The sequence below is a fragment of the Neopsephotus bourkii genome, unplaced genomic scaffold (genome assembly GCF_033783945.1).
Source record: "Neopsephotus bourkii isolate Nb327-2 ecotype Australia unplaced genomic scaffold, CSIRO-AGI_Nbou_v1 NB_591, whole genome shotgun sequence".
In the NCBI taxonomy this organism is placed as follows: domain Eukaryota; kingdom Metazoa; phylum Chordata; class Aves; order Psittaciformes; family Psittacidae; genus Neopsephotus; species Neopsephotus bourkii.
The window spans coordinates 1,860,181-1,871,664 of NW_026901092.1; the positions used below are offsets into that span (position 1 = coordinate 1,860,181).

Genomic DNA, 11,484 nt, shown 5'->3' on the forward strand with positions numbered 1-11,484 from the left:
ACTTTTTATAAACAAATTATAAATGTTTGAATAGATTTGTAATATATGTATAAGATCTGCAGCAATAGAATGCATACCTGAAGAGAGCTCATAATTTCATTTAGTTTATTAGACAAAAATATATGATTTAGACAAGTTTTGCTGACGCGTTATTTACAATCTGAAATCACTCTATATACAGAAAAAACACAAACACATGGGAACATTTACCAAACAAATAATCCAAGAATGGTTAGAATAACACGATCTGGAATGGTACAATGAAGAAAGGGATCCATCTACAGATTTGTGTAATCGCTTTTATGGATTTGCACCACCTTATTGCAAAAAAGAGATTCATGGGAGTAGTTTATATCGTTTCCTCTTTTTTTTTTTCCTTTTTTTTTTTTTGCTTGCTTTTTTTTTTTTTTTAACTGTCCTTAATACCAGTCTCTGTAATATTTTTTTCACCAAACCATTTAATCAAGCTGAAGGGAGAGCTGTTAAAATTCTCGGTGTTCCCTCTTGCTGAGCCAAAGAGCTGCGGGGGGGAGGGGGGTAGGAGGAAGGGGGAGGGGGGGGAAGGAGGAAAAAAAAAAAAAGACGTAACAATCTTTCAGAAAAAAAAGAGATAGAATCCTTTCCTACAATTGCCTGTCTATTGCTATAGCATCCTAGTATTAGTTAACTGCACAGAAATTATTGTCACTGGTGTAATTAACACAAGCTCTTTGAGGTCTGTTAAGTTTCAGAGAAGTTACAGGCTGGCTATGTACAATTGCAATTTAGCCTAACTTTGAAAAGATTACAGCAAGTTCTGCGTTGTTCTTATTGTCTGTATGTACTATTAAGGTGATGATTAGGTGTTAAAATTAGTCTTTATTATTCAAACACTCTGTTTCACATAAGTAACATTCCTGCAGTGAAAACAAACAAACAAACTCACTTGTCACGGACAGGCTGGAAGGGCGATTTTAGCGGCTGAGGTGGGGATTCAGTTCTTGGTACATTTTCTCTTTCTAGACGGAGACAGAAGGGAAAAAAATTGGAGGGAAAAAAAAAAAAAAAAAGAACCGTTTTAGAATAAGAATAGTAAAAATCCGGACAGTGTGCAGAGAACACACCTCCCTTTCACCCTCTTGTTCAAACGTGTGTATGTATATGTATGTGTGTGTGCGTACAGCGTTATCCCCTACTTCCACTATTTAAGAAGTACGCAAGCTTTCCTTGCCGTGTTTTTTAATGTCCTTGAAATTACTGGGAGATGGGGGTCAGGAAGAAGGAGGGAAGGAAAGCAAAACTCAAAGAACATGCTTCGTGTCACTATGCATGCACTCTCATCTTACCTGATGGGCATATATGGTGAGAATGTAATGGCCCATATGAAATGGGCTTAATGTATGTGATCTACATACTTCAGGAAAATAAATAAATATATAGATATAAATCAAAGCTAGGGTACACTGTTACTCCATTAAAAGAATCAGTTATACCAAGGCTGAATCTGACACTGTTCCTCAAGGAGAAGTTCATGTGAATGTGTTGGGGGTGGAGGGAGAGGTGGATGCCTGGTGCGTTCATTACCTATGTGTTTGGGACTGGTCCTGTCTGAAGGTTTTTCACTGCTTAGGGCTCCCAAGGTTGCTGTTAAAACAGAAGATTGTTGCTGAGCTTGGAGGTGGTGATTGTGATGAGCAGTGTGGTGGTGATTTACTCCCAAAAATGACCTCACATTGAGCAGGGAACTCTGGGTGAGGAAAGCCCCATTTGTCCAGTTGTGAAATTTGCCAATCTGGCACGTGTAGAGTCCATGGCTGGGGAGAAAAGCGGGGTGCTGGATCTGTGGGGAAGTGTGGTTAACCTGGGGAGGAGGGGGGGGTGGGGGAGAAGATTTCAGGGCCCCATCAGGACTGGTTGCTGTCTCTGCCAAAGACCAAATCTTGGGTTTACTGTGAGGTGGCATCTGTAGATTGTTCTGTCCCCCGGGACTTATGATTCGCGTGCTGTTGTCAGAGGCCTCCTTCACCATGGCCAGTGCGTCTTTGGATTTCAGCCCTTCAGACCCCGACAGTGCCAGATCCTTCTCCTTTTCCAAGTGCTCTTCTTCACTGCTTTGTCTCAGGAGATCGGGCTTCTCCTCCTCTTCCTCGTTGCTCTGCTCCCCATCGTTCTCGTCGATTTTATCTATATCTATGCTCTCCAGGTCGATTTCCTCATCGTCTTCGTTCTTCTCGGGGTCCCCCTCATTGTCACTCCCGAAGAGGTTTGCATCTTCCTGGTCCTTACTCCTGGAGCCCCAGGTCACCTTGTTCTCCTTCTTGAGCCGCCGGCGGGCGTTGGCGAACCAGGTGGAGACCTGGGTGAGGGTCATCTTCGTGATGATGGCCAGCATGATCTTCTCGCCCTTGGTGGGGTAGGGGTTCTTACGGTGCTCGTTGAGCCAGGCCTTGAGGGTGCTGGTACTTTCCCGGGTGGCGTTTTTGGGCCGCCCCGGATCGCCGTACTGGAACTGTCCATAGGGATAATAGCCGGGGGCAGCGTGAGCAGCAAAGGTAGCAGGGTGGACACCCGGGTTATCTTTCAGCTCGTACTGGGAGCCCTGCAACACATTCAGACAAGCGGAGAGGAAAAAGCACATCAATTATCTCGTTAACGTCTCTAACAGACCTGAATAGGATACTCCGGGAGCCGGAATACGCCTTGGAGCGGTGCAAAGGGTTTTCCCAGGCAAATACGGCCCTCCCCGCTCCAGGCTCTTCACGTTTAGATCAGACAGAGGTATTCCCAAATGGTCTCTCCCCACCGCTTCTCTCAGGGAAAGGAAAAGAGAGGGGCTAAACTGGGCTCTGCCAGGCACTATGAGTATTTTCTCCGCAAACCAAATAAAATCAAACTGTGGAAATGCAGCAACTTCACATTCGCCTCGGCGAGACAGTTTATTGTGCCCTCGAAATTATCATGCTGACAAAGCAGGTACTTCACCCCAGTTACAAACTAATGCCCGCGCACAGCGTCGCATTTGTCTGAAAAAAATATCCCGGAGGATATTACAGATGCACGCAGTGTTCTTCTTTGGCCCCAGATCTGCCTTTAAAAGGAGTTGGCGTGAGGCGAGGCTAGGGAGATGAATGCGCAACTTCAGGACGAAGGCACTCATAATGTAAGAGATTTTCCACACACAAGCCAACTCCCCCCTAACCCTCCCCTCTCCAAATCATACACTAAGATTCTGGTGTAAAACATTAACTTCTAACTCTTAGAAAAGCCTTTAAACTCTGGAACGAAAACTGACCCACGCGTTTGAGAATATGGATATGCAGACACTTAATGTCCTAAATTTTACTTTGATCTGGGCAGAGCAAACACAAATTGTTTACAAGCATTCAGAGAAGGTGATTTATTTGCAATCAATATTCTTTTTATCATCAGTAGTAAAACACAGCAAGTCAAATTATCCCATCAGGTGTTTTGGTAAATAACATTTTATCTTTCAAGCAACCTCATTAGGCCTCATTATTACCGCAAATTGCCCAGATATTAACTTTATATTTTAGCATTTGAATTACAAATGCTCAGAATTGTAGAATTTATTTCGAAATATCATCGTCATGGTAAATCACTATGGTAAAATACCAGGAGACTTTGCAAGTAGGAAAGGAAACCGATCCAAAATAGCTAACGTTTAAAGCCGTTTTGGGTTTTGGATTTTTTTCTTGCTTCTAGTACAATCTCGCTTTTTTTTTTTTTTTTTTCTTTCTTAGCCCAGAAATACATTCTTAGTATTGCTCCTGCGAAATTCGTGTCAGCCTTAAAAATGAACCTTTTCACAAACGTCTGCGACGAAACTGATCTAACTTTGTCAGACAGTTGAAAAGAAGCATGTATTTTAATTCTAGAGGCGAAGATTACACACAAAGAGAAGCCCGATGCGATTTTGGTAATGTGTTACAGAGTGGGGTTTCTGCACTCCCTTTATTCAACTGTCTTTTGTTATTGTTGCTGAAATGATACTTTTTTTGTGTAACCTCTTCTGGGAATTCTTTTGAAGAAGCCGCTTGTAAATCACTCACTGACTCTGTCTCAGCTTTGACTGCATTTCCAAAATCAAGGTTAAAAAAGTAGGAAACGCATGCTGCTCAAAGTGCCTTCCCGGGAAATGTTTTGCAGCACAAAACGGTCTGTTTTCAGATGCTGACCCATGTTCAGCAGCGTATCTACCTGCTCCCCTACATATACTTATTAAAACCCCTCACAAGTTATGTCTTGCGTGCACCCACTTGTTAATGTTCACACTTTTGTGATTCGGAGGGGAGAGAAAAGAGGGTCATTTAGAAACTAGAGTGGAACCTAAGCCTACCGACGCAGAGAAATTTGGGAGAGTCAAGCAACGGAAACGTTTCAACGACACCAGATATAAAAACAGTTAGTTAAAAAAAACAATGTTTCATTTTGTAACTATTACATTCTAAAGAAAAGGGGAAAGGGGAGAGGGAAGACATCCGAAGGCAATGTGGGAGAGGACAATTTGGTTTAGAGCTAACACCAGTGTACCTTTCTGCTCCTATGCAGATACCGGGGTGCAGATGCCCTCCTTCCCCGGATGCAAATCCCGTCTATGATACTCGCCGTAATCAGAGTACGAAAAGTTCAGGGAACAGAAACAGGCCATTTATAAAGCTTAAGGAAAATGTATTGAAATTAGCGGGGGGATCAGCTACCGACATTGCACTTTGGCCTTTCTGACGAGACCTGTTCATAGCTCAGCGGCAGAGAAAAGGACAGGGCGGAAAGAGGAGCGCTCTGGAAAGCCAGCTGCAACAACGGGACCGTCAACACCAGCGCCAGTAACGATAAGGAGGGGGGAAAAAGCCGAGTTGCTGCGGAAAGCTGACACCCCGGAGGCAGGAGCCCTGCTCAGCCCTTTCACCGCCAGAATTAAAACTCGGAGTAGTTTTGACTGGCTGGAGCGACGGGGCTGAGGGGGCTGCGCCTGCAGACGGAGCCCGCTGCCCCGGTCCCGGCGCCTCTCCCTAGCATTCCCACCGGCGCCCTCGTTCTCCGATCCGCGGCGGACCCAACGCAGGGCGGAAGCCGCTACCGCGGCAGCGGCTGCCCGCCGGCCTCCTCCCCGGCCCCGCGGCCTCCGTCCGCCCCGGTCCCTCTGTCTGCGCGCTCCGCGGGAACGGGAAGAAGAGCAGTGCTCGCTCACAAAGTCACTCACCATTTGGGAGAAGAGGCCGAGGTCGGCGGTGTAGGGCAGGAAGGCGCTGTAGTTGGGGGCGCTGTAGGGGCTGGCGTACATACCCAGCACCGATGTGACAGCGGCCGAGCCGCTGCCCAGATCGGCGCCCGCGGGCCGGCCTGAGGCGGCTGCGGCGGCGGCGGCAGCTGCGGCGGCGGCGGCCAGCACCCCTGGCCGATCGCTCCCGTACACCGCCTGGCTGGCGCTGAGGTACTGCGGGTAGCCCAGCTGGGGGAAGGACATCTCCGGGGCGCGGGCACAGCGGCAGCGGCACTGGCGGCGGCGGCAGAAGCGGCAGAAATAGGAAAAAAATGGGGGGAGGGAGAGGGAGGAATTACAGAAAAAAAAAAAAAAAAAAAAAAAGCGCGAAGGGGAGGAGGGAGCCTGAACAGCCGGGGAGGGAGCGGAGCAAACCCGGGCTTCTCTGGATCTCTCTTTTTCCTCCCCCCCTCCCCTCTCTTTACTGGAGTCAGGCAGGGCGAGAGAATAAAAATCGAGCCGATAATTTTCTTTTTTCGTTCTGATTTCTTTCTGTCAGAGATATATTGCAACCTAGGGATGGAGGAGGAGTGTGGAAGGATTCAGTGGGGTGTCTTTCCTCAAATCTCGGCTCTTCTGTGCTCCTAAATCCCTTAGATGTGATCTGATCAACAATTGAGCTCCAACTGATGTGTCTGCCCTTAGGTCCTAGGCTGATCTTTCAGATACAATTTGAAGTTGATGTTTTGATTGGCACCCACTTGAGCTGCAAGCACCGCCCCGCTCCCCCCTCTCCCGCCCCCCCTGGGTGCAGCACGTGGTGCACAGCCGAGCCTGGGCCACTTTCCTCCGTGCCTGCGTGTGCGTGTGTGTGCGTGTGTGCGCGTGTGTCCGCGCAGCTGCTGTGCTGTGCTGTGTGTGTATTTAATGTTTAGCAATGGGCTCCTTTCAGAAAAGCCCCCACTGCTGTATGACAACCTGTCTACACGATTTTACAGCTGTCCAACATTGGGGTTTTGCTGTTTCGCAGCCTTAGTGTGTCCCCTTTTAACAAAAACAACTGTGTTGCTGGCTTGTTTTGTTTTTGGGTTTGGTTGTGTTTTGTTGTGTTTTTTGTTTTTCTTTCTTTTTCCACCTTTAACATTGAGTCCCCCCTTGTCGTCGTTAGACTCTGGAACAAACGAGAGTGGCCGTGAGAGAAAAAGGCAGTTTTGCAGCCAGGCGATTTGTAACAATTTACCATTAAAAAAAAAAAAAAAAAAGAAAAAAAAAAGAAAGAGAAAGGTAAATAAAGAAATAAAGAAACTGTGTCTTACCTATCTACAGCAACCCACAAACGCCACACACACGTGAACACACACACAACTTCGCTGAAAGTCATGAGGTTTATTCCTGGCAGTTCTTCCCAAAAGAATCTTTACTTAAAAAAAAAAAAAAAAAAAAAGAAGGGAAAAAAGAAGGATTTGCAGCGACCTTCCCTCCCCCCCTTTTCCCTAACACCCCCCCCCCCCTTCTCCTCCTCATGCCCTGCCGACTGTTTGACACTCAGGGACAATTATCAGAGGCATCGAGAGGGTTCTCGGAATATTAACAATAAATAATCCCGCAAATCAACAGCGGCGACATGTATGCCGAGGGGTACAGAATACCCCAGCCCTCGCCCCGAGCTGGAGTGAGGCTGAGCTGAGTGGCTCTTAGATTGTCAAAACTTTCATTCCCCCGTGCCAGCGGGGACCAAAGGAAACTCGGGGTCCCGGAGGGGGGAGCGGACAGGGAGGGGGACCACCAAAACGAGCTATTGCCATTATCATCATTACGAGCAATAATCAGAGGGAGGGATTTTTTGACCTTTCTTCTTCCCCTTTTACCCTTGGAGTGGGGTGGAAGGTGCAGAGGAAGACAAAGGACTCTTCGACGAGGGTCCGAAGGACTCGGCTGCCTCGAAGGAGAGGAGTCATCACCACTGTGACCCGGCCGCGGTGTTGCCCGCTTCTCCGACGTGGAGAAGCCCGTACCTCGCCGGAGCTGGCAGAGCCTCGCACCGCCCCTCCCGCACCGCAAACTTTCATTTTCCTGCTGCTGTCGGGGCCTTCCCAGACTCCCCCTTTTCTTCTCTCCCCCCAGTTGAGGGAAACAGCTAGCCCGGAGCTGGGCGTTTCGTGCCCCGACCTTCCCAGCCCCTGGGGACCGCTCTGCCTCACGGTCCGGCCCCAGCGGAACGGCCCCGCCGATGGGAGCGGAGCGGCCTCCCCCCGCCCAGCCCAGGCCAGCTCTCGCCGCCGCTGTCCCCGCCGACCGAGAGCTCCGTCTTTGTGCTGAAGGGGCGGTCGGGGTCCCCGAATTCATGCTCTAGGGACGGCGCGGCGTGGCACGGAAGGGGCAGCAGACGCGAAGGCCTGTTGCTTTTCGGGGTGCGAGTGTGTGGTGGGGGAGGGAGAAGGGAGGGAAGAAGGCGGGGGGGGGGATGGGGGGGGCACGGGTGTCTCTCCTTCTTCCTAGCCCAGGGCGACAGCCACCTCCTAAGGTCCACGGGACTTCGCGCCCCCTCTCTGCGCTTGCAGGCACGGGTTCAGCCGAACACCACGGGTCCCGCCGGGGACTGGCCGCTACGGGATCGGATGAAAATGCCTCCCTGCCAGCGAATGCCCCTAAACCCAGCCAGTCCTCCCCGCCCCGCACTCAGGGGAATCGCTCCGTCTCAGAGAGTTGGTTGAACTTCCTTCCCCTATCAGTTGGAAGCAGCGAGCTTTCCCCTTCCTATGTCTAAGAGGGAGAGGAGGATCTTCTGCCCCCTTACCCCTCCCCTCTCCAAAATCTCACCCTCAAAGCAGGAGAACGACCCTCAGACAAAAATGCACCGCCGTGACAAAGCTGAGTGGGGCTTGAAAACTGCTGCGGTATTTTGCGAATGGAAGTGTCACATTACAAGGGCTGCAGGTAAATAAAGGTGGGATAAGGCACTGACGCTGCCGAAATCTTCTTAGTGCTTTAGATCTGAGTGGAATGTGTATCCAGAAAAGGTTTCCACTTGGAGGCTTAAGAAATGTGATTCATCCCCTCCCCCATCCCGCTCAGATCGGTTCAGGGAGGGAGGGGGAAGAAAGGAAAGAAAGAAAGGGAAAAAAAAAAAAAAAAAAGAAAAGAAAACTCTCACTTGCTTTTCTATCTGCCCAGCATCTTTTCGGGGAGAACTTTGTTATTCCTCACCATGTATGGAAATAGAGCAGAGAAATGCAAAGTGCACGTTACCTGCAATGATGATTTGAAGCGGGGGAGAGGAGAGGGAGGAAGGAATAAAAAAAACGGGGGGGGGGGGAATAGGAAGAGAAAAAGAAAGAGAAAAAGAAAAAGAAAAAGAAAAAGAAAAAGAAAAAGAAAAAGAAAAAGAAAAAGAAAAAGAAAAAGAAAAAGAAAAAGAAAAAGAAAAAGAAAAGAAAAGAAAAGAAAAAGAAAAAGAAAAAGAAAAAGAAAAAGAAAAAAGAAAAGAAAAGAAAAGAAAAGAAAAGAAAAGAAAAGAAAAGAAAAGAAAAGAAAAGAAAAGAAAAGAAAAGAAAAGAAAAGAAAAGAAAAGAAAAGAAAAGCCACCGAGGAGGGGCAAAGTTGCAAGACTGGGAGGAGAGCTTTGTTCCTCATCTGCAAAGTTCCCGGCGCAAGGATGAGCAGGGTCCTGTGAACGCCATTAATTATGCACAGTTCTGATCAGTAAATGCCAATCCCTTGCCACGCAATTCCTGCTCCTGCGTTGGACATTGCCCATTTTTCTGATGGTTTATTATATCACTTCAGTAGGCAACCTTTCAAAGCCCCTTTTAATTTCCACACACCCCCCCCCCCCTCATCCCCCCCCCCCCCCTTGTGCAAGTAAGCTGGGACCAGAGCTGCTACACTAAGCTACTTAGCTTGAAAATCAGTTTAGTAAAGGTCTGGGAGATTCTGGGTTTATTTCCTCCATACAAGACCTATAGCAGGAGCTTAATAACAAAAGTGCGAAAAGAACGAAACTGTACGGAAAATTACAAACATCAGCAGCAGCTGCCAGAAGCACCAGGAAAATCTTTCCCTAAACCCAAGACCTAATCAGTCAAAAAGGTTGGTGTGATCAGACCCATTATCCATCAGTTGAAATTGTTAAGAGATGGAATAAACTAGTGTTGTATTTTTTTAAGGTAATTTTAACCATAAGGCCGGGGGGGGGGGGGGGGGGGATTTTACTCCTTTTTATTTTATTTTTTATTTTTTTTTCCCCCCTGAGCTTTAGTTGCTCGAATACCTCCTTAATTTTCGGAAAAACCTAATAAAAAGGAGTGTGGTGCCAACTCATTAGCCGAAAAACGTTTTAAAAGAAGATAAACAGTCATGTAGTAAAAAAGGGTTTGGGCTCAGGGTGAAAAACAGAGCCATCTTCTCGATGGAAAGCGGATGCACATCTTAAAACAGAAGGGAGAGGAATCTATAGCAGCGTCGGGTATAACGTGATTATACTTAAGGTAATCTCTTAAAATAAATTGTATACTGTTTAAAGTAAATCAACCTAAATGGCCAAGCTCCTATAATTCAAAGATCATCAGACGTACCAACTCCTCCTTTTTTTGAGAAGGAGTTTGCTAAGACGGTGATCCGTCCAGTTTTCTTAGGGCAATGCGTCCACCGCTAAGAGATTTTCTCTTTATTATTAGCAAATCAGTTTAGATAGGGGTCCGATAAGAAATGCAAATCCAGACATAGGGGTCGCTGCTTGGCCGAATTTTAACTGAAGGCTGGTTCTGCGGGAGCTGACTGAAGGGTCTGCCTGCGAAGTGGATATGTGAAGCTTTAACACTGACTCTACTGAAAAAAATGAAGTCAGTGATTTTGATCTGCTCCAGATGTCCTAAGAGTGGATATTGCAGTGCTGGGAATCCGCACCAAATATCTGAGGGCACTGATGGTAATCAGCGGAACACATCAGCCAGGGGGGACTGGCAATTGCGATAACCTGCTGCAAATGTGCAGGGCTGGAGATGGCAGTGATAAACCGCTGAAAGTATCTTCAGATGGAGATGACAGAGATGTTGAAAGGAGACACCTAACTATGGGGAGAATGGGATACTAAGCAGAGCACAGGCTGAGAGTGGAGTTCACATATTTACTAGTCTACGGTTCATCCGTGTAATTGCCACGGAGATACGCGCGTTTGCGCTGCGCCCCTGCACGCAAACGCGCGTGTATGGACCTGCCACTCAGATACGGGGGTTATGCAGCATTGATAAAAATATCTATCGAAAGAAAGGGCGCCTTAATGACTAAAGCACCTTGTTTGTAGCTTGGGAAGTAAAGTTTTCATTTAATTCTGTAACTGCTTTGAGACATCCTGGTAACGACTTCCTTGCAAATCCTCTCCTGATTTTCAGCTCGCACCGGTAACAGACGACGAAATTTAAGATGAGCTCTTCAGTTAATAGTCTGTTTCAATTTTCTTTCCTGTGGAAAAAATGTGCGGGGGATGCAGTGGAGAGGAGTGACAAAAAATAGATTATCAGTATGTTGCCAGTTTTCTGGCTGTTCTTAGCAGGTAGTTTCACTGCCTTTTTTTTCTTTTCTTTTTTTTTTTTTTTTTTTCTTTCCCCTCTCTGTCTCTCTTCCCTGTCGTTTTTTAATGTGTAAGTTTAAAATAACCCTACCATGTTAAGTAAGTAACAATCCTATACATTTTAATGATACATCTGTGCGGGAGAGAATCCATTAATTTAATATTTCTCGCCTAGGTTCTAATTATTCACTGTCTGTCTACTATTTGGATCAGTTGACTGAGTTTTCATTAAGTGTATTATATCTGATGTGGCATCGGGCCGTGTTTCATTTGACGACAGGTACTTTTTTGGGGGTGCAGGACCTTGGCGCTTGTTTCCTCCCGCCGGCCACCCGCCGCCAGGCCCCGTCGCCTCCGTGCGCCCGTCCGTCGTGAGCTCTTCTCATCAGCCCTGATTTATGAGCCTTGTTAAACACTCATTATTACTTTGCACCTTTTTTTTTCCAGCAGGGTCTGGGAAACAACCCCACTTTGTGACAACAGGGCATGTGTCAAACAATTATAGGCGGAGAGGTGATGTAGCTCTGGAGCGCCAGATTCCCCCCTCCTCCCCTTCACGTCGAACCCGAGGAATATTTATGTTAAAACAAGGTAAATGTGTATATATATATATATTTAAAAAAAAAAAATCTTTCTCTTTCCAAATTTAATTCACAGCAACAGCAGGCTTCAGATCTCTGACTGTGCAAACGAATTGGTTGGTTTGTCCAAATAA

At 47.1% G+C, this 11,484-nt stretch overlaps 1 protein-coding gene across 1 annotated transcript; it reads right to left on the bottom strand.

The window, feature by feature from the left end:
- Nucleotides 1–88: 88 nt before the first annotated feature.
- IRX1 (iroquois homeobox 1) lies at nt 89–5,556 on the bottom strand. The gene is made up of 4 exons (XM_061351466.1): nt 5,201–5,556; nt 1,564–2,578; nt 926–998; nt 89–520 (listed from the first exon to the last, which is right to left on the bottom strand). Exons 1-4 carry the CDS (start codon nt 5,462–5,464, stop codon nt 463–465), a joined length of 1,410 nt encoding a protein of 469 aa, XP_061207450.1. The 5' UTR covers nt 5,465–5,556; the 3' UTR covers nt 89–462.
- Between the last annotated feature and the right edge of the window lie 5,928 nt (nt 5,557–11,484).

What these genes read in the sequence shown, in the direction of transcription:
- IRX1 (XM_061351466.1), bottom strand. Translation starts at nt 5,464, where the DNA reads ATGTCCTTCCCCCAGCTGGGCTACCCGCAGTACCTCAGCGCCAGCCAG. An exon ending in TCGGCCTCTTCTCCCAAATG is followed by an intron (nt 2,579 to 5,200) that starts GTGAGTGACTTT and finishes AATGTGTTGCAG; the next exon opens with GGCTCCCAGTACGAGCTGAA. An exon ending in GACCAGTCCCAAACACATAG is followed by an intron (nt 999 to 1,563) that starts GTAATGAACGCA and finishes GTCTCCGTCTAG; the next exon opens with AAAGAGAAAATGTACCAAGA.